This window comes from Aptenodytes forsteri, unplaced genomic scaffold (genome assembly GCF_000699145.1).
Source record: "Aptenodytes forsteri isolate BGI_AS27 unplaced genomic scaffold, ASM69914v1 Scaffold9, whole genome shotgun sequence".
In the NCBI taxonomy this organism is placed as follows: Eukaryota; Metazoa; Chordata; class Aves; order Sphenisciformes; family Spheniscidae; genus Aptenodytes; species Aptenodytes forsteri.
This window is the reverse complement of record NW_008796217.1, coordinates 3,337,209-3,365,049: the sequence shown is the minus strand read 5'-3', so window position 1 is coordinate 3,365,049 and position 27,841 is coordinate 3,337,209. Positions and strand designations below refer to the sequence as shown.

Genomic DNA, 27,841 nt, shown 5'->3' with positions numbered 1-27,841 from the left:
TTCTTTTTCTTTTTCTTTTTTTTTTTTTATTATTATTTTTCCTTCCCTCCCTGCCCTCTTGAGGACCTATTACTGTTTTAAGTAACTTCTGTTCTCAATGTTTCTGTTCACATTATACAGGAAACCTAATATATTGGGGTGGAAATGAATAACCTATGGGATAAAATAATAGAACTATTAAGGGGAAGAAACAAACAATTTTTGCTTGAAAATGCCATCACGTTTCTGTTTGCATGTTGGCTGTTTTCATTTTTGGTAGGGTTTCTTCAGTCAATGTTGTAGAGTGTAGTAATTCATCTGCATACATACTACTATTCTGAGTATCACTTTTTATTTCTGGAACACTTTCTTGCAGAAGAGATTCATGCTGGATGAGTCATGGAAGAAAAAATACCCCCCCACACCCCAAATCTCACCACCTTTTTAAAGAAAACACACATTGTACAAAACAGCCAACCAACCAAAAAAAACCTGTTTCAGCAGTTTCAGTGAAAATATTTAATTGTCACCTGTTTGTTTTTAGGTTATATTTCCTTCTAGGTTAGACACTGTGGAGGCCTTTCATAGCATTTCTGTTTGTCTTCATTTAAGGCAGGAGGAATCGGTGATGATAAGGCTGTGCTTTTAAAATGTTTTGAGAAACACAGATACTGGATTATTAACTGTGTTTTATCACCAGCCATCTGCAATAAGAAAGTGTAGTTAATATATAATGGATGCTGCATGCGACAGAAGAATTCAGCGGAGCAAGCCAATATATAGGATCTTGAAATCTGCGGGAGCCTGATGTTTATACCTGGAACAATACAGCCTCCTGGGCAGTGAAGTTCATATCTTGAAGCACTGAATAATCATTAATGCATGTATACATAATAATAATAAAAAAAAAAATCCTGTTTGAACTTACAATCTAGCACAGAGCAGTTTCTGTACCCTTTTAGATTCTGTTACGGAAACTGTTCCTTTAAAATACCTCTAGATATATCCAGTATGTTGCCATAAGTAAAGGGTGATTTCACCATTTCACACACACAAAAAAAGCATTCCCAGTGTTACCCTTCTTGTGGGTGGCAGAATTGCTCCAAAACCAAAATCAGAATTAATGGTTTCTTGCTTCATTAGAGAAGATTAGATCACAGTTGCTTCAGCTGAAGGTCCTTTAACAGAAAGTGTGTCTGTGTGCACGCGCACATCCATACGTGAATGTGTGTGTACATGTTTTAACTGGGATGACTGTGGAATCTAATCCTGCATCCCTTCTTAATGAATGTCTTGCTTCTGTTAAGAAATGAAATGTTAAGTAGAAACCGGATTTTTAAAATTTTCATTATGATGTCATGCCTCTGTCCTTTTACTTCTTTTTTCCTAAAAGACAATTCATATAAATTATTTTTATAAAATATTGTAAAATAATGAGAGCCTTTGAGTGCAGAATTATCTCAGAGTCATATGGCTTCTACCTCTCTGTGCCTGTGTGCAAATATCCTTCCATATTATTTTGATTTTGTTTTATAACCTGGCGGCAGTTCTAGAAATTCTTGCAATTACAAAAATGTTAATCGGGTTACAGGAATCCTTTCAAAGCTTTTGCCTCTCATTGCACAAAAGAAGATGGTGGTACTTGAAGAAGAAGAAATATATTTGGACTTGATAAAGGAAATATTTCAATTTCGTATTAGATCATGAAAAGTTCTTGAAATACAGTAGAGGTCATAAGGGCTTCAGTTTTAAAAAGGGGTTATTACATGTAATATACTGCAAAGATTAGTTTTGCAGCTGAAATTGCATAGATGATTGGTAACATTCAGAGAAAATACAGCAAAAGAGGTTGGCTAGAAATACCAAAGCGTGAAGTGTCTGAGATTGTACTTGACTCAAATTGCTGGGGTTGAAAGTGTATTCTCAGTGATTTTAGCAACACATTTCTGCAAAGTCTACTTAGGGGTGAAAAATCTAATACATGAAGCTGCATTATTGGCATGCTCATATATTGACCTCCTTACCCATTTTGTTGACCACTTCTTTCAGTTCATCAGTCTGATGCTCATGAACTTTTTCCCCTCAAACAATTTTTTTTTTTTTTTTTGCTTTGTACATATGCACCATAAAGAGTTACTCCAATCATAAGCATGGCATGACAGCTTAAAGAAGTTGGCAAGGGTGTGGATCAAATGTGAAATAAGAAAATGCAACTGTAATTTGAAATTGGAATTGTAAGGCAGGCTTTTTTGAAAGTTCAATTACTATATACTCTTGCCTCTTGTTAACATCTATGATAATACAGTTCTGTCTCTTTTGATGCTTAAAATTATGTCCATTTAAACTTTAGGTTTGAAAAAAAAAGGTAAGAAATCTTGCATCCTTATCTAGAGCATTTAAACAAAAGCATTTGTCTCGCTCTAATTTTTTTTTTTCTTTTTTTTTTTTCCCCCTATTTCTGCTTTGGCAAAGGTCACAACTATTTTAAAAAGTTTTTTTTTCTTTTTTTTTTTTTCCCCCCATTGCTGCTTTGGCAAAGGTCACAACTATTTTAAAAAGTTGGGGTTAGATCAATCTATTTCTTTTTTAATACCTCCGCTAGCTGGCTGAACCAGTTGTTTGGAAATGTTGGGAAATTCTTTCATCACTATGGGATCAGGTCCTGGCTCTATTACCCAGCCAACTAATTTACTCTGTTTTATAGTCCCTGCAGATTTCAGAATTTAAAACCGTAATGTACCACTTGCTTTTCACGTAAAGCTTGAAAAGCTCCTGGGGTTTGGTAATGTATAGTATCTTCATCTCTGAAGCAGTTACAGGAGATACAAAAATGATATTGACTGGGAGAGTCTGCTAAATCTGGGTATGGCCGCTTGAAATTTTAGCATATACTTAGGATCTCAGAGGGCTTTGGGTTATATTGGTAATTTCTATACTGTGTATTGTTTATGCGTTCTGTTTATTACAATGCAAACCGGCAGTCTCTTCCTCAGTTCTCCTCTTCAGAAAACAAGATAGAGCCTAAAAAGTGGGTTTATGTTAGAAAACCATCTCTGAATATTAAAACTGCTTTCTTAAGAACAAAGGAAAAAAGCTAGGCTTAATTTACTCTTTGATTATTACTTCACAGTGGTTCTTCTATTTATTTACTTTTATGTTGTAATTGAAAAAGCAGATGGACAGTACAGTTCATTCAAATGAAAGCCATGAAAATTTTCTCAGCTTCTTTTGTTCTTGTTGACCTGGTTTACTCAGTTTGTTTACTATGGAGTGTAGTAAGTTATGAAGATGGAGGGAGATAATGGCTGTGTTTTCCAATACTGTTACCCATCGTTGCACTAGGGATCAATATTGAATAGAAAAAAAAAAAAAAAAAAAAAAAAAGCAGAAAACACAGAACCTTGGCAAGGTCTGCAATTGTGAATGTACAAGGAAGGAGGAGGTGGGGAGGAAGCCAGTCTTGGCACCGCAAGCAATATCAGTGCTCTTCTTGCTAAGCCAAGTCATTTTTCAGTAGCGACCTGAGGGTCTACTGTCTCTGTAGTGCAATGTTTAGCAAATTAGTTTTTGTTTGCTGGTATTTATCTGTGAAAGCCAATCCCCTCACCTCCTGTCAAAACCAGCCACATATCAGGAGCATTTAGTTTGCCAGATATGTGAGTATTACGTAGCAAGCACACCGCTTCTTTGTTTTTCTATTATTACTGGTAAGTCGTGCTGCTGTGAGCAGCAAATTTTTCAATAGTGGGAAGTTGTGTGAGCTTGTCTGCTTCTAGGTAGCACAGAAAAAAATAGTATCTCTGCTTCAACCCTTCATGCAGCATCTGTTTTTTTCGGTAGCCATTTTTATTTCTTTGAGAAGGAAAAGCAAACAGGCATACATGAAACTTTACCTAACCTCCTAGTGAACTTTGCAGTTCCTGTGTTTGTAAAGGATAAATTCTAACAAGTCAAACAGGCTATAAAATGGTGCGTATGCATATGTGAAGGTATATTTAAATCCTTTCCCTTTTTGTCTCCCTCTGTGACTGAAAGCATGGCAGCCACACGAATATGGGTGCTGTAAAGCCATTGTAGTGCATTATTTCTAGTATCCTTACATGCTTTTAGCGCTCAAGACATGATGTAATCATTTACAAACATTTGTCTCGCCAATCCTGACCACAGTCTGTCTACCTTGTAAAACTGGTTATTTAGTCCTCCTCTCCACAGGCAGTGCTAGGGCAGTTGCACTAACCTCCTAATAACACATTTAGTTTCTGTTGGCTCAAATCTTAGCAGCACTGAGTACTTGGAAATTGCGTTGGTCCACACGGTATGATTTTTCTCTCCTCTTTCATTCTTTACTAAGAGAGGTTCTGAATTAACTCTTTTTCTTTTCAGTTGGGTCAAAGTAAAATTTCTCAGTACATTTATAGATTCCCCGGTGGTTTTCCCTTTATTCTTTTTTTTTTTTTAATCCTTTGCAGTATTTTTATAGAACATAAAAGATACCTTCTTACATAGGTACAGCTGACAAACCTACTCAATGCTAATTAGCAGCCCACCATTTGGGTTCCTATGGGTTCAGTAGCAGCTGGACATCTGACATCTCTTTGGATATGTCGTATAGAAAGTACAGTGCCTTGCAGAAATGCCTGTCTATGGTCAGATCCATTGTATATGAGGTGAGTATCCTTCATATTAGCATTTAGCTCTACACGCTGTAACAGTGCATGCAGTAGATCACCTTCCCAATACACACAGGTTTTCAAGGTAAAAAGAATCAGTGGCCTTAAAGAGGGACATTACTACACATAGATAGCCCACACAGATACGCTCCTTCGCATGAATGAACTTACTGAATATAATAAACAAACACTAAAAGGCTGAAAACACATTAAAAAAAAAAATCAAAGCAACATTTGAAATCTCTCTAACAATATAGATACAATCAAAACGTGACTGTGGAAAGCCTTAGAGTGTGTGAAATGTGTATAAACTCTGCTGGCAGAGAAAGGCAGGAAGGCAGCAGGTAAACTGCTGTGGCGTGCTGGTGCTGCAGCGAAATGGTACTGGCAGCACCACCCTGCGCAAGCACCCCAAGATGACTGAACAAAACTTCTCCGTTTTGCCCTTAGTGACTAACTTGAAGCAAAATTGTCATCACATGCTATCATCAGCACGCAGGGAAGAAAATTTATTTAAATAGCCTGAAATTAACCTCATGAAGGCAATGAATGATGATGCTATGCGTCACTATGGACACCCAGACAACTCTACAGATTTTAGGAAGATAATACAGATGTGTAGAACATTAATTTATTTTTATTGCTTATTCGCCTATGCCCTGATTTTTTTTTTCTAAGTTAAATATATCCAGAAATATCAATGTAGTGAGGAAAAGCAGCACAGAACTCTCTCAGGTAGGCAGTACTTGATGATACTTAGCATTGAAAGAACATTAACAATTAATACTGCTAAAATATTCCTCAGTTTATTCTAACAATGTTCATGAGATTTGTATAAGCTTTTTGTGCATTTCTAGTAGGAAAATTTCATCACAGGAATATTCACAAAAATAACAATTGCATGATACTTTATTGTAATTTATTAAAGGAGTTTTTACGTTAAAAGCTATGCCAGCACATTTTCAGCAATGCGAAGCTCACTTTAGATTCATCTGGAAACAGAAATAGTGCCATCTGACCTCAGTATATAGTCAAATGAATTATGAATGTTTTATATCAAACATCTGTTTGAGACACCCCAGCTGAGCTAATATCTTCCAAATCACAAAGATAAGAAGAAATAATGTTCATTCTAAATTATTAGCCCTTTTTAGGAAGCTCACAGTAATAGATGACTAATGTTGTTAAAGAATGCTTAAAATAATAGATAAGTTAATCTTTTAAGAAATCTTTCCAAGGCGCCTGTGATAAGCAGATCTCCAGTTTTGCAGGTTCTTCTGTCTATGTAGCCAACTTCAGTTCTAGTAAATAATGTAGGGAGCTGATTTTGATAGTATATTGATTGAGGTAATATTGATGGTTTGTCTGAAAGAAATTGGGCAGTTTTTGCAATCTGTTGATATAACGTATGTATGGCAACTGCTAGCAGGTATGAAAAAAAGCTCTTACAAGTTCAAGAATCTTTCAGCAAAAATGGAGCTTTCCTCACTGATACTGTTTTCACTGAGTCAGATCTGTTCTTCATAGTGAAGGAGGAAGTTTTCAGAAAGTAATTATTATTTGTAATGAACTGTGGAAAGTGTTGGACTGTGTTAATAGATTTGCTTGAACTCAATTTCATTTACTGGACCTAACATGCTGAGAAACTTCCATGGCCCCCAGTAAAGTAAGAGTTTCAACTGTGCTGGAAATACTAAATCAGACCTACTTAATTAAGGTAACTGTCAAATAATTTGTAACAGTTGTGTTTAATATCTCCAATAATTTCAAATGTGAATTAAATGCTCTTTAAAATCTTAAATTGATCATCAGCAGTGTAGTCAAACTTTGACAGCCACTTGGGCAGCCAGTCTGGGGGTGGAGGATGCTGGCACGCCCAGCAGCATGGTCGCTATGTGTTTCTTCCTCACCTGCCACCAGCCTGGAATTACAGGAGGGAGAATATCCATTTGGGTTGCAGTTCCTGCTCAAAGAGCTGTTCCCTGTCTCTTTGCCAGAAGAGGCACTGAATGTGATGGAAAGATGAGCTTGGGCAGTTGGATAGCTTGAATTGCATTGGCCTTGCATGGGGAGCCCCACTTAGAGGAAGATGCACCTGCAGGAGGGAATGTGCTGCCGCAGGTCTCCCCGTGCTAGAGGAGCTATACCTGCAGGGGGGGGAAGACTCCATCAGTTCCCTTGTCCACCTGAGCTTTGATGGTTTCCATGGAAAGGCTCAGGGATTAACAGGCAATGAAAGCTATCCTGATTTTTTGTTTTTCACAAAGTGGTTTTAAACCAACAACCTCTTTTCCAGAAGCTAGCAAGCAGCTCTCAGATGCAAACAAAATATAGTCATTATTGCTCTTATTAATTTCCGTTACCAAGTCATCAATGCCGGTAATGATAATATGAAATTCTTAAGTCAACTGAACTATTTAGTTCTATACATCCCTAAGTCCATATCAATTCCCATTGTTATTCTTTAAAAAACAAACAAACAAACAAACAAAAAACCCCCACCAAAAAACCAAAGCTACCATGACTGTCCTTTTTAGGTTTACATTTGCAAGGAATTCATCTATGTGGATAGGATGGGGCCTTGCAAGCTTTCCTGTTTATGTACAGGTTATGTAGAGTATCTTTTAATTCACAGTAGTCCTATTTAAATTCTATTCAGTTTCAAGGGGACAACCTCTCAAGTGATTTGTTGAACTGGAATGCCTTTTTTGTTTCATTAAGGCATGTTATTGGCAATATCATTAAAGAGATCAGGACAATTCAATGAATAGCGTAGTAGTTTATGGTGATTCTTCTCCAGTTAACAGACTCTACATTAGTTAAGCAGAACAGCAGCAGTAAGGAAAAGCTGAGGTTCGTTCTCCGCCCCCCCCCCAGGCAGAGGAGGCTTAACGTTTTTCTTAGAGCATCATCTCATACAGCTCTGTTGAAGTTTATGACCACAAATCATACCAAGCTATCATTTCTGTGGGTTTGTAGCTCAGCCAGAAAAAGCTGCATGTGGGAGAAGCTCATTTCTATGCTCCAAGTTTTTAACATTTCCAATTGTGTGCCTGGAGCTGCTGAACGGACGTGTATTAAAATTGTATATGGGTAAGAATTTCTAGTGACAAGGAAACTTTAATTTGTTATTAGAATGTCGGTTTGACTTTTGAATGTGTCATTTTGGAAAGGCCAAATAACTTTATACTGTTATAATAAATAGTGAATTTGAAATTTATAGTGATTTTAGGGGGAAAGAGATAAAATCTTGTACTAAATCATGTCTAATAGGAGGCCATTGCCTATGCACTTAAAGTAAGAGCAATAACTTAAGAAAATATTATCAAAAATGGATTTCCATGAAAAAAAAAATTAACAGGTTTCTAGTCCCCTCAGGTGTGTATGTGCATCCCCTGCCTTACATGTTTTTTCAGTGTGTGGTAACCCTCTGAGAACTAGCTCATGCCACCTTTTCCTAGCTTTCAGTGAGGAGGAAGAATCCTGAAATCATGTGAGTTGGCAAACTTAACACCAAGGGGCTTTTTAGTAGTAGTCTTTTGGGCTTTTTTTGGAAAAAAAAAAAAGGGGGGGGCTAAAACTAACTTGCTTACAGCTGCAGAGGAAGTTGTAGGCGAAGGGTCTTACTGATGCAAGAAAGAGATGTTCTGGTGGGAACCAAGTTCTCGCTTGTACTTAAACACCGAAGGGTCTTACTGATGCAAGAAAGAGATGTTCTGGTGGGAACCAAGTTCTCAGCTTGTACTTGCAAGAACAAGTGGCCTGTTCACTTCAAGCCATTGGACACTGAATTATACTGACTTTCTCAGTCTCTTTTTGCTGTTCTTGGGTCTCCACCAGTCTTGGTAGTCTGAGTCTACCAATTTAGTAGCATGACCAGACTTGGCCTTGGTAATGCTCTGCAAAAATCAGCATCAAACAGTGCACAGTGGGGCAACCTAAATGTGAAGTCTGCATTGCTTTCTTTTGTGTCCCTGCTACAATGTTATTCTACATGCAACTTTAAGCACTTCGTAACAGTCCTGTTAATATGGTTGATGCTTGACCTGAGACAGAGAGATCCATTTTACTTTTACCACTTTTGGAAATGCAAATACTCAAGTAGCTGAACACCTGAATCATTTGATGCTTTCTGTGAACTTAAATGGTAGGTTAAGTGAGAAATAAAATGGGTATTTTTTTTTCATATGTGGTAGCAACAGAATCTACATAGCAACACCAAATAGCTGTGTGTGCTCTAGGTCTTCTTAACCCATTTTAAGTACAATTTAGATGTCTGAAGAGTGTAGTAAAGAAATCCTAACACTCCCCATTTAAATTCTGTCTTTATCCGGACAACATTACCACATATTCTCCTCAAGTCCAAGTGAAACAGAATAGCCAGAAATACAGGTTTGCAGAGTCTTTTCTCAGATGCTAAATCAAATCTTTCTGTAATACATAAATGAAGGCAACAGATATGTGAAGCTACAGATACCCAGTGCCTGAGTTAGAAGAGCAAAAAGTGTCAGGTCCCAGCCTAATGCAGATACTTAGACAAAGAACTATGCCAGCATCGGTGGTTTGGGGCTGAAGAAGGGTGTGCAGATCTTAACTTAAATTTTGTCATGGCTTGGCCCGCATCTGCTGAAATTTTCTCAGTGTTTCAGGTTAACACACCCAAAACGTTCTGCTGTGAATCAGGTGATTTATGTTTAGTTGCAACTCCAGATCCGTAAAATTGGCTTAAGCGTAGGCTTTGGAATGCAACCCTTATACAGGCAAGCTGTGTTTGGTTTCAGGTTTCTTAGAGGCTTGCATACAAAATTGCCTCATTACTTGAATTGATACCTCTAATTAAACAGATTCAGTGCGTTGCAATAGTTGTCCTTTAGTATTACAGCTCAAACTAATACCCAGCGTAACTCTCCTTAAGTCACTGGAATTATACTAAGGGAGAGATAGGCCTCTTTTTCTCAACACACTGTCTTTTTCAGTAAGTTTATGGGGGTTTTTTTAATGCCATTTCTAGATCCAAGAAGTATGTTCTTGTCTCTGGAATAATCCTATTCTTTTTTAAAGATGTGATGTCAGAAAGAAAAGATGGAAGTCTCGGTGTGTCTTTGGCAATATGCTTAGAGTACCTTCATCTTATGTTTACAGTTTCATGATGCATTTCTCTTCTTATGTGGTGCATCTTGGTGTTTTGTGGGTTTGTTTTGTTTTTAAAGAAAGTAGTGCCAAATTCGGGATTATGCAAACAAATTTTCTCCTGTATATGGTGATGTGGGTCAAGTATTCGAATTTTTGATTCATCCTTCAAATTGAGCACCCTTGATAAAATGTTAATTCCTTTTTAGTAGAATAGCAGTTCTCTTTGTTTAAAACTCATTGTTATGGAACATTGTGAATGTTTAGTCGGAGTCATGCAAATAAGAGATAGACCTTACTTCTGCATGCATGAATTAAAAAAGAATTAAGTTTGCTGATGTCATTCCACTGATGGGAGGGACTGGAATAGTTGAATATAGGCAGAAGTATTTGCAGGATTGAGGTTTGTCTGTGGCTTAGCAATTCCTTGCATTTCTATAGGAATCTGACAATTGGTTGGCTCACTTCAGTGGTTTAATATAATTTCATTTTCTTGGAAATGTATTGTAAGATTACCTCTTAAGGAAAGCAAAGATAGTTAGAGTATGTGAGGCTCCCTCCACTCCTTAGCAGTAGAGTGGGAGGACCGGGGGAGGGATCCAACTTGTAAACACATGGTTCCATTGAAGGCTTTTTGCACTTGCCCTGCCCTCTAAGCTTCCCAGATATTGTAAGGTTCTTCTGATCAGATTAATATACCAAATTTATTAAAATTCAAAGGTGCTGGGTTTGGAGGGGGGTGACTTGCTCATCTCCGGTAATAAAAACATATTGAGAAATCACTTGAAGTATTTGATATACAATTCAATTAAAATAAATGTCTGTTGCTTAAATTGCATGGATTACTTTTCTATTTTAATGTGAAAAAGTAATAAAAATATTAAGAACACGTAAAATAATGTGATGCAAAGAAGTCAAATGATTATTTTAACTTCACTCCAAATAGTCAAAGCAAAGCAATGCAATGACTTAAAAGGATCAGAGCAAATACTTCCTTATATAACATACTCAGTAACATCTGGAATTATAATAGCTAGACTTAACATTATGAAGCTGCCTGATTCTGATCCTTCTGATCTACATGGATTATCAGAAAAGTCTGCACAGGAATTCTTCTCTTGGTACTGTATTCTATTGTATCATGGTTACAAGGCCTAGTAGCAATGCCTTTCAAAAATCACATTTGCTTTAGTATCTCTCAAATAACAGTGTTACGTAGCAGAACCAAAGTTAGTTCTTCTGTTTTGCTTTGTCTTTCTAGCAGAGAGGTGCTTAAAAATAAAATAAAACATGTCAACTGGGACTTTTTTTCTTCCTGTGGAGTGACAGTTTTAGTGTGTTATGCCCAAGGCTTGATTTTTTTTGAGCACCTTAGTAACGAGGTAGATGAAAGATAGTCTTTGAATGGAATGAACTGAAATGTTTGAGGTGGGTTGTTTTTATACTAGGCCTGTTTCTAAATATATTTCCAGTTTGCTGAAATTTTCAGAAGTGCTGAATTCTAGACCATGAATAACTGTGCAGGCAAAATTGGTCTAACTTGAGTTTGTGATGCACGCAAAGTGAAATTTTAATAGCTATGTAGGGCTATAAGTAAATATTCTGGGCAGGGTGATTGCATGAGCAAGAAGGGAGCTCACTAAAAAGTTTTGTATCTCTCTTCTATGTTTAGTTCCTGGGACAGGGACTATAACATTTTAAGATGCCTTGATAGAGGACCAGAACATAGCTAAGCTGACTTAAGAGCAGGCCAGGAAAGGTATTATTACCTGAGCTTTTATCATATTCCTTTTTCTTTAGAGAATGTTTCAGGCTGTTCCTGACCTATGTAAAAATGCAGATGAACAGTATTTGTCCCTTCCATCATGCCTTGCCATCCCTAGCCAGCAGTGAATCTGCAAATAGGTATGCAGACCATTCCTTGCCACCTTTTATAGCACCGCCCTTTCCCCCCCCTTCGCCCCCCTTTCTCCCCCCTTTTTTTCCCCCTATACTAATTTCATATAGCTTAAAGAAATATAAACATATTGTTGGTTTATGTTTGTATTTTTTGGCCAATAGTTACGCTACTTTACTGAAAACTCTTATGTGTACATGTGTAGATGTAACTGGATTATAATCAATAGAATTACCCACCAACAAGCACAATTTATATTAGCCAGGGGCAGGGATTCCCATTCATTAAATCTGTGGAGGACATGCCTTTATCTATTTCCGTGGATGCAGCCTAGAGCACCCAACATGTCATGGATTATATAAATTGGGCCTGACATGCCTGTGTTTCTGGAAAATAGGACAAAAATTTCTTTTGTCCTTTGTGTCTTGTCTGCAAAAGCAGTGGTGCTTTCCCCCCACCTATAGAGAATGACAGGAAATAATTTTCTGTGCTTGAAAAACTTTTTTTAAATTATAGGCATGTTTTACATAGACAAAAAATGGACCTGCCAGCATTTTCACAGGTATCAAGGGAAGAACAGTCAACCTACTAACTGCCACATATTCCAGCTCTCAAAGCATTTGCCTAAATCAGCTCCATCAGGTGTAGGCTTGCTGAAATTGAAGTTTCCATAGCCCTTCTTTATAAATAGCCATTTTGTTACTACTTCTCCACTGAAAAAGAATGTGTTCTCTTTCCCAGAAAGACACTAGCCCTGTGGTCAAGGGATTTTTGTGGGCTGCTGGAAACCCAAGCTAAATTCCTTCGTGAAGTGAATATACATTTACACAAATCTAAACCATGCCAAAAGGAGATTACTGTGCAAATACCCCCTAGTTAGTCAACAGTCCACCTGTTGGGACATTTCCCTGAGACACTGGGGACTTACAGAGCAGGCTTCAATATGGGCCTTTGAGTAAAATACAGACCTTAAATTTCTTTCAATTTTTGAAACTTTTGTAAGGATTTGCTTCTATAGTGAGTAGGTGTCAGAGTGTAGCTTACGTATGGATCTGCAGAGTAGAAAAATTCTGACAGAACTTCGCAACACAGAAGAAAATTAAATTTGACAGTGTTTTCTCTCCCTCTCCTATTCACAAGGAATAGAATCTTGAAGCAAAGCATCACCAAAATGCCGTGGAATAATAATTATGATTAGTTATCTGTAACTTTGTGATTGCAGGGGCATGTGCAACACCAAAGCCTGATTCAAAGGAGATGGGATTCTTATTTCTTACTGGCATAAAACATGGTTTCAAACTGGTCTCCTATGACAGAGAACGAAGAGACAGCTTTATAAAAGTGAATTCAGGATAGTCTGATTTGTTGTGTTTTTCTCTTCTGCTGAAGGGTCATGGCTGGGATCTGTTAGTGAGAGTGAAGGTAGACTACTTGTGCAGTGGAGCATTTAGATGTTCAGAGAGTTAGTCAAACTTTGTTATTTCAAGCCTTCATGCCTTTGTAATTTGTACTTTTTTTTTCCCCCTTCTTTTTTTTTTTTTTTGGCAGCTCAAAGTGTTACTCAAATGTGAATTTTCATGGAGTCTCACTAAGAACCCGAACTTGATGGCTCTGAGCTCTGATGCTTGAGTCTGCCACCATAGACACCGGGAGGAGCTCATTGTGCCATAAAACATTTGCAGGACCACCTTTCATTGGCATCTTTAACAGTCTTCCCTGCTCTGATTTGGAGGGAGATGGATTCAGCTCTCGACTCCACAGCGTTAGTATATGTGGGCCAATGCTCTTACAGAACACTATTAAAATACGTTCATATGATCTTTGTCATAGATAGGAAAACCAATGTTTTCTTCACTAGTCCTAATAAAACTTTCTTATATATCTTTATCTGTTATATTGTATCATGGTGTTTATTTTTGCTTACACTTTTTGAATATAGAGACTTACTGGTTTATGGAGTAGCTATTTTCTTGATTGTAATTGTCTCTATGGAAGCATAATCCCACAGTTTTTGGAAGGAAATAAAAACATTTATTCATCAGGATATACTGTGATCTAAAACCTAGAAACTGTTTTCCAGCATATCATACAGCACATATTTATCTCTGTCTAAAAAGGAAAAAGAAAAAAAAAAAAGAAAAATCATGCGAATTGCACAAGAGCAGTGTGTGATTGCAATAAATAGTTTTTGGCAATGACGTTAGGATTTTCTAGATACAATACAGTTACACAACTATTACTTTTTAAGTATGTTATAACATGTCCTATTTAAACTTTATTAAAACTAAATCTGTGCCTGGGTAGAATTTCCATAAAACATCTGTTTAATTGATTCTGGCCAAGGTTCAAATTTCTCCCATTGATTTCCAACATCCCATTCTTTTATTTCCATTCTTGTTCTGCCTGCTGCCTTCTTACTTCCCCTCTGCTTCCGTTTCTTTCCTCTCCACTTTTCCCCCTCCCAAATTTGATGCAAACTCCTTGCCCTTAACATCATCTTGAGGGTTTTATGCTTTATCAGCACCTGCTCTCCTTTCATGGTTGACCTCTTGCTGAACTCAAAACTCTCGACTGCAGTCCGGAGCCTGCTAATCATTTGCAAACCCAGTCTTTGTCAGACATGAAGAATGGCCGATGTGTTGATCGGTACAGCAAAGCAAAGGTTCTAAGAAAGTCGGTGACGATCTGCAAATTTCTGGCGAATTAAATGACTCATCTCTTCATGCCGGAAGGCTGCTATCTTGTTAGTGTGCATGGTTTTGTCTTATGTGCATGCCCAACTTACTATATTGCAGTCGCTGTAGTTAACCTTCAGTTTTGGGCAATGGGGCCACAAAGCAACATCTGATTTCACATCTCCCTAAGACAGTGTGATGTAAACTGACCTCAACTGCTTAATGCTGAAGGGAGTGACTCTAATCTAATCTTCAAGTATTCAGGTGGTACTTAACAGGAGATAGGAAGATTTTTCTCTCCCCAGAGTGCAATTGGTCTTTTATTTTTTTCCCTTTTTTTTTTCTTTTTTTAATTGCCTGTTGATGAAAATCCAGAGATTAGTCATTACTGGACACAGTGCATGTGTGCTTTGAGGTGGCATAAAATTCTGTTCTAGTAAGGCTCAAACTTAACAGTTAACTAAACATTTTATCCCTCTCTTCCCCTGTCTGTGTGGGGACAGCAGACTGCCAAGAACTGTCTGGTTTTTCTTTGCTTCTCAATACAAAGCATGGGTTGCCTGCTAGGATAACTTCAATTTTTCATCAGCTTCTTTTTCCAGAAAGTCTTGGTCACAGATAGAGCCTCAGGCTCTTGGTTTTTTGCACAAACAGCTCTATCTCCTGAGGGCTCAGCTGGTTTAGTTTCATTAAAGTATAGTAGAAGTTTTATGAAAAGCAATGGGTTGGGGTTTAGAGACAATCAGGCCATGTGATCTAATCGTTTTTTCTGGTTTTACATCCTGAGAAAGAATAATATGAAAGATATTCATGTTTGCTGGTTTGGTTTACTTTTCTTTAAGAACTTCAGATATTTCATTCAGAGTGGAAAATCAGGTATTTCACAGGTGGGAAAAGTTCCTGAGTCAAATAACTTGAAGTATTTTTAATTTAGGAATGCATATAGGAAAAATGATGATATGATGTATAATTTATCTTAACAAGTATCTTTCAAGCCACCATGAACTGAATAGTGTCTAGGAGCCTGCCCTTTAAAACTCACTTGTGTCTACTGTGCCTGTGCTCACTATCCATTTGTAAATCCTGTGCTTTTTCAGTGTTCAGCAAGAAATGATACCACTTACTCTTTTGCCTACCTATGAAAGACCATAAAACTAATAGTTTTAAACATATATGTGGGTTTTTTGTGAATCAAAAATTCTGAGACTGTAATAGTTTCTGATGTATTGTGTAAGCATTTATGTCTTTATGCATGGGAAACAAAAATGAAAAATGTAGTTTTATTTCAATAAGAATGTATTTTTGTTATGTACATATACATAGACGGCCCTATGTATGCAAAAACTGTGAGGTTAATTCAGGGGGGAATGTTGGCCCAGTCCATGCGACACTGGCATAGATTCATAGAGGTATTTTCACGTCCATTGTTGTGTGCTACCTGTAAGACCCAACAGCCAAGTGGATCTACGTGACCATAGACTTTCCATCACTCTTTTCTCTATGCAACTCTCTCCCTCCTTCCCTTCGTCTCTCTCTGTGGAGCTAGCTTTGACCTGGGCAGACTTTGCTCCTTTGACGCGGGTTCTGCCATCCTGCTCCTAACTCGGTCACTTCCCAAGGCTACCTGCTATTCAGTAAAACAGCAGAGGTTTGACAGCGAGCAGAAAAGCAAAGTGATGCTCTGGAAACGTGCAATAACTGTTGGCATTAAGTTCCACTTACTCTTGCAATATGCAGTTAAAAATGTGTAAAAACTATTTCCAGTGAATTATTAAAAAAACCTGGTGAAGTTGAGCTTTCCCAGTGCTAAATGGAAGAGGCATTGCTGCACAGCACTATTCTCATAGAGTTTACTAGTGGAGTGTGTCCATTTCATGATATTAGTTACATATTTGTCTCAGTTGTATGCTTGTTTCATTTAAAGTAAAGACATCAGAAGTTAATCGTTATTTCTTTCTCAAGCATGCTTTTGAAAAATGGCACTTTAAAAATTGCTAGTATATTCATCATAAAAATGAAAAATTCTTTGAAAATCTGTTTGCAATACAGCGTTCTTCTGATTAATAACCCTTGGAAATCCGTGCTCATTATACCATAAACATGACCTTTATAAAAACATCAGAAAAATCCAACTGCAGAATATGCCAGGTCAAAGATTTTTTTTAAGTGTGAAAACGTCTCAAGCTTTAAAATTAATGTGATTTTTATATTGCTTGGCTGATGCTTGTATTTTTGCTCTATTTTATTTTTTTGATTTGGGGGGGGGGGGTGAGTCTTTGTGGTTAGGATCTATTGGGAGACTGTGATCTCAGGGGAGCACACTTTGGGATAAGTCTTAATGCCCTTCAGCAGCTTCCCTCCTGTCGTTCAGTACTTGGATCCATTTAGTTTGTAACAACATTTTTGCTGGGCCTGTAGCTGGTTAGATCTGGTAAGGTCTAGTAGCTCTCCAGTAGAGGCTACTAATCACATACTCTGACCTGCTGGTTAGGAGACATCCATGATGCACTAGTCAATAATGGTGCAGTCAGTCTAGCACTGTCAGAAAAATTCTTTATCTGCTGAAAGCTGTAGAGAAACACTGTACGTGCAATTCTGGGGAAATGCACATTTGTAACACTGTGCCCTTCCTCTAACTTCATCGGATTGCAGTGCTCCTCTGAAAACACCCATGCTTCCTACACACCTCAAGGTGCACCTTAGCTTGAGTCTGAATGTAAACCTTCCTGCTGCAGGCTGGAAATCATACTGTGGGTAGCTGCTTTATGTGGGAATAGCTAGCCAAGATGAAGACCTTATGGTCATGAGAAGAAAAGGGAAAGCTGTTTTTCTTTTGATATCCAGACAAACCTTTCTGGCCTGGCATTACTGCTTGGTGGTAGGAATGTCTATAAGTATTTCTAGCACACTCTAGGCAAGGCAGGCTTTTCGCTTCCTTGGATTCACTTTCTCACTAAAGAAAGTAGAAAGTTGTATAAAACATGAGTGGTAGGGGAAGGAACTGCAGAATAGAGCTGGGGATACATAGTTTTCCAAAAGTAAAGAGAATTACTAGTGCAGATGTGGACTCATCAGTCCACTCATCTTCCCTCTAGCATTTATGGCTGGGAAGGAAGAACAGGTTTTGACATTGTCTTTGCTATCGTGAGATCACTCAAGTCTGAGTGAAAGTGCGTCCAGTTCACTACTAGACTAAAACCAGGGAAGGATGTTGCAGTGCTCAGAGCACCAAATTTAGGGACCTAGGGCTCAATTCCTTCACCTGCCACAGATTCCTGTGTGAGCTGTGAGCAGGTGACTTAGGCTGTCTGTCCTAGGTTCCTAGCTGAAAAATGGGGATAATCTCTTGTCATGTATAAATGTCCTGAGAATTAATACCAGAATTGCATGGAGAAAAATAAGGCTGCTGGGTATTTAACATTTGATTTTGTTTTGCAAGTCAAACGGAAATGAAAAGCTCCTCCGTTCTCAAGAAGGAGGAGAGCTGAGGTTCATGGGCATTTTGCTTGTTTGTCTTCTCTGAAGCCATGATGCTGGCAGTCTTGGGCTTTCTGATTCTCCAGTAGCTGGCATGGCTGGTACGTGGTATGGGCAGCTGGTTATAAGCAAGGTGGCCAAATTGGACAATTTCTTGTTGTTTTCTTCTACTAGAAACAGCCAGAACTTTACAGAAAGTGGAACATTCATTTTGGATCATTTAATTTTCAGTGATCCAACAGCTTCCAATAGGGAAAAAATAATCATCCAAATTTGTCTGACCAACTGGAATAAAACCTCAAAGGATTCTGAAGAGCTCAGTTAGGTAGGTCATGTTGCTAAAATAAAAAGCTTAGTTGCTGCCCTTGTGCAATTTGTAATCCATAGAAGATGTTGCCTGAAGTGAGTTAGTGGAATTAATTGCTAGACAGTGTTAAGTACTGAAGTTCAGATCGTCTTTTTTCAGTAGATTTTATTTAATAAAAAAAATATTTTAATTGGTAAAATGTTTCCTGTTGGCCATAGCATATTCTAGATATGGGGGGAAAGGGGTGATACCTTGTGGGCTTCATGGAGGTTCTGACATTAGCGTCCTTGTGGCCTGAGGTGGGTAAGGTCTGCACAGTGCTGTGCACTTGATCCTATTCAGACAGACTGGACTTTATTGTCTGTAACCTGGGCCCGCCTGTCTGTGAATGCAGATGGATAATGGCAGAGGAACAGGAGGGAAGAAAGTAGCAAAGAGGGAGCAGGAACCTGAGCTTGTTTACTAAAAGTAAGGACAATAATGAAAGGAGATAACGGATATCAAAGTATTCATGCAAATTTGTCTCTGCATTTTCCTAGTCCAGCATCATAATAGTAGTTTCACAGGGTTCTGCACAACAAAAAGAGAAATCTACTCCTTTAGGTGTACGTTTTTCAGTCAAAATTCTTGTATCAGGATATATGATTTTATGTTTTTCAAAATGCTAATAAGTGTGAAAGAAGACACTTTAAAAAATACAGTATGATGCACAGCTGCAGGCTTCTAAAACTAATAATAATAAAAAGAATTCTTTTTCTAAACTAGCTCACTTTGCAGGAATCACAGAATAAATATTGTCTCTAGGCAAAATAATACTTTTAATAGCAGCAAGTGACCAGAGCTGATTCAAACTTTCCAGGTGAATAGTGTATATGCTGAAAAATGCACTCTATAAATAAATAGTGGGTACTGATTTGTGCCAAACTGGAAGAGTTTTACTTTTTTTTAAAAAAAGGAAGGGAGGAAATGGGGGGAAGAGATTAGAAAATGTATGAAAATAATTTTGTAATGAGTAGTTTTGAATTGTTTGGGTTTGGATGTTTGAAATTTGCCAATATTTAAATAATAAAAATGGTTAAGTATCCAAGTACAAACTACCAGTGAACTGAAAAACCAATGACTTGCAGATCTCCACAGCTGAGACAGTGTTGCATTCATCCTCTTCAAAGTGACTAGCCACTGTTAACATTACTAACAGCAAAACCTATGAAAGGAAAGCTTGTATTGCCGCACAGTGTGCTTGATCCTCAAGCTGTCTCAGGAGAGTCAGCGGGATCAAGGCTGGTGTGGTTGGAGCCCCATTTTGAGGGCTCTTCTTTTCTAGTGGGTGTCAAATATTTAATACAGTTGGGTTTTTTCTTTCTTTTCTGAAACTGAGAGGGATTGTATGAAACAATATTGTGTTTAAATGTGGATATCCTCATTTTAAAAATATTTTTGAGATTATTATATAATAAAAACACTCTCCAAAAAAGTCTGTGAACAATGCAGGGAGGCTTCATCTGACCTGAGGAATGGCTCTGGGTAATTAGGTCTGTGTGCTAAAAAGGGGAAAAAAAAAAAAAACAAACCACACACACACAAAACAACAAAAAACCCTTACAAGGAACTGAGTTCTAACACTATAGATGGTCAGAAAATAGGTTTTCTGAGCAATAAATTCTCAATAGGCATCACATTATTTGTTCACACATAACCTTTCAGTCCATATGGAATAATATGTAGCCTATTAAAATTAAATATTTAAAATTAGAAGTGTATCCGTTTATACACATAAAAGGTACAGGTTGCATGTTATGTAACTTTCTGTATGCTGAGTTTATCTTTTAGTCGCTTGAGTAGTATAATAACTACTAATAAGTAGTTTGCTGATTAGGTGAGGCCTATTTTGCCATGTCAGGTTAGATCACTGGTACTACTTATTATGGAACTGAACTTACCTTTAAAGTGACAATCCAGCAGTTTTTAAGAAAAGTATGTATTGCAAAGATGAAGACTATCATACAGTGATAAAAGGGAGTACCCTAGTGACTATAGGTCATGACAAATTACATTAAGCTAATTCCTGAAAGCCAGATCTACAATTCATGTCACATTGTCTCTGTTATATCCCAGAGAAGGTTATTCTTTTGTCTTTGGATGTCTTTAAATTTCCCATTTTATCAGATTCTCTGAAGACCTAAAGGTAATATCTAATATTTCAGATAAAGAAAGTTCATTATTTGTCATGGCTAGCCTGCTGTTCTTAATTGCTTATATCTTTATTGTCTTTTTGAAGAAAATCCTTTCAAATATACCTTTTCTTTGGCCCACTGGCAAACTAAATTCATAATGAATTAATAGTTCTAGCTGATGTTGAGTTATCCAAATGTAAGTTTCTTAGCACTTATATCCCTTCATTTTTATAAAGAAAGTTCATTATTTGTCATGGCTAGCCTGCTGTTCTTAATTGCTTATATCTTTATTGTCTTTTTGAAGAAAATCCTTTCAAATATACCTTTTCTTTGGCCCACTGGCAAACTAAATTCATAATGAATTAATAGTTCTAGCTGATGTTGAGTTATCCAAATGTAAGTTTCTTAGCACTTATATCCCTTCATTTTTATACTTTAACACTTTTATACTTCAAAATAGCTTGACAGTTTTCTTGAAGATTTTCTAGGAAAAAAAAATTCCTCTTTTGGCTCAGACTCTCTAGGATATATTGTAATGCTTACTGGGTGTGAACTGTCAGATATTAGGATCGTATATAAAAAATATTAATGATACTTTTTGAAGTTAACTTTTTAAGTTACCTAGAAGTTAACTTTTTAATTGGAAGCCAGTCGTGCCTTCCCAGCTACTCCACTGAGTCATACCAGCTGAAAGGTCCTCTGAGCTTCTGCCAAGGCAGGATGTGTGTATTGTTTTGACTTCAAATAAGCTATCATGGAAATATTGGGAGAGGTGTGAGATGGGGTGGAAAACTTAGGAATATCCATATCTTGGAGGAACCAAATTATGATACTGAAAACAAACTTAGACTCCAGGATGGAAGGGAAATGGAACATTAGTTTAGAGTGCCTCTGATGTATTGAAAATGGCTGTACACATGGCCCGAAGGAAAGAATTGCAAAGTAATGAAGGAATGAAAATGGAATTCTGCAGAGATTTGCTTTTTCACTCGGTGTTTATGGTGGTAATAGTGATGGAAGAACTGCAAAAGATTTAGATTAATGGGGTATTAGTTTAGAGTTCCTGCCCAGTTTACATACCTCCAAGTTCCAAATGCATTGCAAAAAAATATCTACATTATTTGTGTCTGCAAAATTTGGGCTGGATCTTTCCTTAGGAGAGGCTATTTGATAATAGATCTGGTGATTCTTTTTCTGGAAACTAAACCTGCAGTTGAGTTTAAAGGATTGGGAATTAGGGTGTGCATGAGGAAAGGCTATGCAGGGGAAGATGTAGCATATCTTTCTCTATAGCCAAGTCACAAAATATAGCAATATGCGGTTGCCAAATTGTTGAGCTGTTTGTTAGGGTACCTGAGGGACAGGGATCTTGACCTCCTCCAGAAATGTTAAGGAAACTTGTTATTTATTATCCTGTATATAAAAAAGGCCCTGTTCTATCATGTCTGTTTACTCTAAGACTATTTTCTTTTGTTTCCTTTGTGCATATTCAGTCTTTGTGCTTCTCTTAATCCAGATTTTAGAGGCAGTACTTACAGCTGTTTATACTTTTTACCTAACACTGATCTAAGGGATATTTCAGGTGAACTGGGCACAAAAATTTGCATGGGAGACTTTCTTATCAGAAAATGCTATTTCATTGAAAGCAAAAATTTCCCTCAGAAGGTGTTAATTTTTTGTGGAGATTTGTGACAAAAATGTCTTTAAGATAAGGTCAAAACTTTAGCATTTTTAAATAAATCTCGTTTCTTCTTTTTAGAATGACTTCTCATTTTAAAATCTGTTTTCAATTCCGTAGTGAAACATGGTCTCTAAAGTCAAAACTGGGGGGGAAAAAACCAGTATTTATTCACATTCCAACTCAAAACAAATAAAATTTGACAATTCCTTATGGAATGGACAGTTTGAGGCTGAACCTGCAGGAATCATCTCTTCACCTGAATGTTTTCGTTGTCTTCCCTTGTTTCCAGGGACAGGCAAGAAATGAGTTGTGGTGATGAAGTTGATAGCACCAGTGGTTTCTGAAGGAGAATCACTTGAGTAGGCTATGCTACAAAGGGCATGAACTTCATGTTGTGCACGCGGCTTTGTACCACATAGGCTGTCTGTGCTCAGTGCATAATGCTGTATTGCAGAACAGATTACCTAGTGGTAGGGCAAAATATCTAGTCCCAACTGGAGATGCAAAAGTGCATCCATGTGTAAAAATGCACAGTTGATTGACACTGGGGGAGTTATCAAAAACTGTCTCAATGAGATATAGGAAGGGGCAAAGGTTTGTGGCAAGCTTTTCTTCAAACTTGTTTGCTTACGCTTACCTTGGATGTATTGCCAGTACCTCTGGCCAAGAGATTATCTTGCCTGTGTTCTTCAATTTAAGTTGCCTGAAAATTGAAGAAATGAATGATTGCTTCAGTCTTGGTTAAAATGCTGAGCTAATTAAGCTTCTGTTATGGTTTAACCCCAGCCAGCAACTGAACACCACACAGCTGCTCTCTCACTCCTCGCCCCAGTGGGATGGAGGAGAGACTCAGAAGAGTAAAAGTGAGAAAACTCATGGGTTGAGATAAAAACAGTTTAATAATTGAAATACAATAAAGTAAAATAGTAGTAGTAGTAATAATAATAATAATAGAATATACAGCAGGTTTAACACTAGAAAGCATGGTAGGCTCCCAACTGTTGATAAGATGCTCAGATTTCTCCTAGAAAAATGAAAAGTGCTGGTTGTTTTTCCACCTTTTTTTGGGTTGCATGCACTTGACTTCATTTGGATCTTTGGATAACTGCTTGTTGTCCAGGTCATCATACATCCAAAACACAGCACTATACCAGCTACTAGGAAGAAAATTAACTCTGTCCCAGCCAAAACCAGGACACTGGTCAAGAGAAAGCTCATCTATTTAGTTATTAACTGGACACCAACAGGGTAAACACTGCATTCCACAAAGTTAACTCTATCCCAGCCAAAACCAGGACACTTCTAAGTTGTATTATTCCTGGTCTTCCTACAAAGACCCAGCAGGTAAAAACATTGACATAAATTGACATAAATTTCCCAAATGTCTAGAACATTCATCTCCCATTTAGGATCGGAATGGTCTGGAAAGACTCTTCCTCTTTAGAAAGACACTAGACTATAACATCACTAACTTGTAACACTGGAATTAGTAAACACGTTAGTATCCTCCTATTTTGAGAAGTTGTAGCAGGCGACTCATAAAATGTAACTTTAGACCTGTACTGCCCTACGTTTTGGGGGGACTGTTATGTCTCTTAAGTCAGGCCATGCATGCACCTAGTTTTTGGCAAGGATGTCTATGTGAACTTCAGGTAATAATACAGAGCATCAAGTACAGGCTGTGGACAAAACCTGTCAGTGGTGTGGGATGTTATCCTAGCTTTATTGGTCAAAGTGGAACTCCAAACCTTGCTGGCGGGAAGTCGGTAAAAAGGCTGACACTGAGCCTTTGTTGTGTGTGGATCAGCAGTGTTGCATCTGCACAGGGAAAGCTATGGAGGTCTTTCTGTAGAAGCTTATAATACAGAACACCAAAACAGTCATAAGCAATCTTTATGGTTCCTCACCTTGATCCAGTGTTCAGTAACACTGGATAACTAAAAAGGACCTATATCTTGCCATAGTCATTTTCTAAGTGTGTTGTTGTCACACATAGTACCACTTATTTACAAAGTAAATTCTGCTTTATGAGTTTTAGTGCACCTCTCTTTCTTTACCTTCAGTTTGGCTTTCTCGGTTCTCATGTTTTCCTTCTGACGTCATTTTTGCCCTTGATATTGCCTTCTTTACAATAAAAATTTATCTATATGTGCTTTTCAAGAACTCTTCTCAGTGGGCTTCTACCCCTCTCCATCCCTCTGCTAATGGATTAAATGGGAAATAGTTAGCATTGACATTCCCAAATGTTGTCCAAAGGTTTTTCAGTTAAGCTGAGTCACAAAAATGGTTGCCATTGCTTCAGGTTTTCTGTCGCTGATTCTAGACTACAACGCTGTGCATGTTAAATGGAAAGAGAAGCTAATTTTTGCAGCCATAAACATTGGAGAATTTCTTTCAAGCAAAAGCTCAAATTTCATGATACCTATCACATGCTTCATCGTTAAGGGACATGTCTGACACTATTGCAAAAACAGAGAGCAGCTGTGCTCCTGAACATACTCTTTTTCTGTGCCACTGTAGCCAGGACTGTGGTAGATTTTAAAGTCTCTTCCAGACGCTCTGAGTCCCAGCCAAGGTCCTGCAGAGCTGGCTGAATTTTTCCATTTAAAGTGTGTTCTCATCCCCAGATGACTTTGCGCAGCACTGGCTGGCAGCGGCAGGTGTGTGAGTGCCTAGTCATGCCACAGGGAAGGATCACAGAACAGAAATATTTCATCCTTCATGGCACAGTATCCTAGTAGAGTAGGGGATAGCAATGCTGTTGCTCTGGGTAATCCGAACCTGTGAGGCTCTCCTCCATAGCACTGAGATAATACACGCGATGAGCTGGGTCCCCAGGCATAGGTGATATTTCTTAGTCCAGTTTGCGTTTGCATCTGTGAGTTGTAGGATGTTTAATCAGCTTCAAATTCTTTGGTATTGCCAGGCAAATGCTCACCTTGGCATTTCTGTGTGATTCTGTACAATCTCAGGTGCAACCTGGAGACTTACTATGGTTTTTATTACTAGGAGTGACTTCTTCCCTTCATGATCTGTAAAAGCTTTATTTGAGAAAAAAATAAGTATTTCCAGCATCTAAAAAAATATCTTTATGGGTCTTTCCTATTCAGAGGGGGTAAGATTGGCATGTTCAGCACTACCTTATTGTCATTCTGCCCTGTTAAATTTATTTTTACACTGTTTTTGTAATAATTCCATGGACATGTAGCAATTGCCAAACCAATGGCAATCATGAAATACTTGATTCTATGCTGGTGAGCTATGGAAAGCAGAGCTGCTTGCCGTCTGCTTTTCTGTTGCCCATATCCTTACCTGCTGCATTCGAAGAGTGATTTGGTACACTCTTACATTGAGGTAAATGTAGAAATTACTCTAAAAATGGTAGTTACTCTAGGGCAAAAACTAGCGTGAGATTGGAGTGAACCCTAAACCAATACCTTTAGTTTACTAGTGGGTAATGTTTTCCTTTCAATGATTCTTAGTGAAATGCTTCACAGAGGAGCTGAAAGTTGGCAAAAAATGCTGTCTTTGAAAATTTGTCTCCAGCTGATTTTATACCTAAAAGCAGAACTGTGGATGATCTGCTACAACTGGTTAATTAAATCCTGTGCCTCAGGATTACCCCTCAATTAGATGTATTAAATGGCAAACCTTGTTAGCAGATTTGCTGGCCAAATATGGAGAGATTCCATATATCATTCTGACTACTTCATATTTGGGCTCTTAAAGAATGTATGCAGCCTGTCTAATGAAGTGTCTGTATGTACGAGAGGAAAAAAAGAAACAGATTTTGGATCTCTCCCTCTGTTTGTCTGTCTGCCTGTGTCTCTGTTCATTGAGTGGGGTAAAACTCCCCTTACGTTTTTTTTTAATGTTTCTTGGACTCTTACCAGCAGGTTTTTACAGTCTGTTGCCTGCCTCTCAGATTAGAAGAACACTGGCATATTTTAACAGTTTCCTAGGATCCAAATAGTCTTTAATTAATAGGGAATTGATGTTTTGGAGTGCAACCAAAACATGGGAGACATTGGAAGCAGAGAACAAGCTTGGATCCTTCCAGCTTTTAGCTGGCTGTGGCAAGGGGCAAGCAAATAAGTAAAATAGGGTCCGCTGCAAACAGGTAGCGACTTACTGGTATGCAAGGGGATTTCTTCATTTGCATTATGTTCCCACAGAGCTGGTGGTTGGTAGCGTTAGCTGGGAGGAGCTTTCTGCTGTACAGACTCTGAATCAGCTCCACCCCTTGCAAGAGCGGAAAGTGTTTGTCAGTACCTTCCCGTAAACAGAATTTCAGTGGCTGCTGAAGTTGTTCTTAATTTAGATTTGTATTGATCAACTGTTGAGGCAGCAAGGTATGTTGTGTTTGCGAGGTTTAGGTTGACTCTGAAGCTGTAAGCTCCATGAGTGAGCATTTAATTAAAAAATCAAAAGTCTGCAAATGGCATGACTTTTGCTGAGCCGAACAGCTAGTTGTTGTTCTTTTTCTTCTGGAGCAGTTTGCCTTTGGAGGGCTGAGCAATAGGGTTGGGATGAAACACTGAAATTATAGCAGAAAAAGACTAGCCGAAATTCTAAAGGGAAGTCAGACGTACGCTGAACTATTGTTCCAGATAATCCAGGGAGAGAAATGGTTTATTAGCTAATTTTAAATAGTGATAGACTGATACCTGAAGCAATTGCTGGCAAAGAATTATAACCAACAGTCACTGAGTCAGCTGTGCTCTTTTTCAGTAATGCAGTAACTTGTGGACAAATAAAAATGTATTTGTTTAATCCAATATTGGCTTTTTAATGTTGCTTTTTTGTGTTGGCTTTTTTTTTCTTTTCTTCTAACCATAGTACTTGCTGACTGCCTTCTGCCTCTTTCTACACATAGGTGGTACATGCCAGAGCCCTGCTCTTCCAGCCCTAGTGCGTCCTCCTGCTCCACCTTTGCAGCCGTCGCTGGATATTAAACCATTTCTTCCGTTTCCTCTGGACACTGCCGCAGCAGTCAATCTCTTCCCCAACTTCAATGCAGTAAGTACACTCCTAACAGTTACTGTCCACTTCAGTGAGCCACAGTTTCCATGGAAGACTCAAGAGGGCACAAAGTAGAATTTTATGTACTCAATTAAACCTGGAATATCCTCTCCCTTACTGAGGGCCAAATAGCTCTTTCAGACACACTGGTAGGCCATAAATTAAAGCCTAGCTGAGTGTTAGCCAGAAGTATTGTAGAAGGAAAAAATGATATGATCCCAAGTGACATGCTATAAAGTTGCAGGCCATATTCGGTCCCAGGGCTTGTGAGTTTCCCACTCTATGAGATGTGCAGAGTTTCACTAACCTACAGTTCGCTGCAACTCTCAGGGAGTGAAACTCTCAGAGTGACGGCATTCTACATCCCATCTCCAACAGGCTGCCTGAGAAATACTTAAAATTTACAAATTGGAGGGGCTACAAACGATAAAACTGTCAGGGCAATTAAAGTAAGAATGTGAACAGCATTAGCTGGTATATGAGCTATTCACTGGCAAACAATCCAGTGTATTATTTTTTGGTTAGTATACGTTATTTCTCACGCCTTAGGTTAAAACAAGGTTAGCTTTCTCTTTAATAATTTTTTAATGTAGTCATACTATCTATGATTATAGTAATCTTATTCCTCCTTAAGTATTTTCATTATTTCACTGACATATGTCATGAATGTTTCAATTTTCCTGTTTCTGGATGAGATATTTAATGCTTTAAAAGAAAAAATAAGTCTAAATTGGTTTTATGTTAATTTTGACTTTATAGAATTATGCCCTGTTGTGGTTTAACCTCAGCCGGCAACTAAGCCCCACACAGCCGCTCGCTCACTCCCCCC

General features: G+C 38.0%; 1 protein-coding gene across 1 annotated transcript in view; it reads left to right on the top strand.

Moving 5' to 3' along the window:
- Positions 1 to 27,841, top strand: part of ZNF385D (zinc finger protein 385D) — a 362,739-nt gene that overhangs the window by 191,365 nt on the left and 143,533 nt on the right. Inside the window, exon 2 of the mRNA XM_019474476.1 lies at positions 26,867 to 27,009. Coding sequence (XP_019330021.1) covers positions 26,867 to 27,009 — 143 coding nt within the window. The remainder of the gene's footprint in view (positions 1 to 26,866; positions 27,010 to 27,841) is intronic.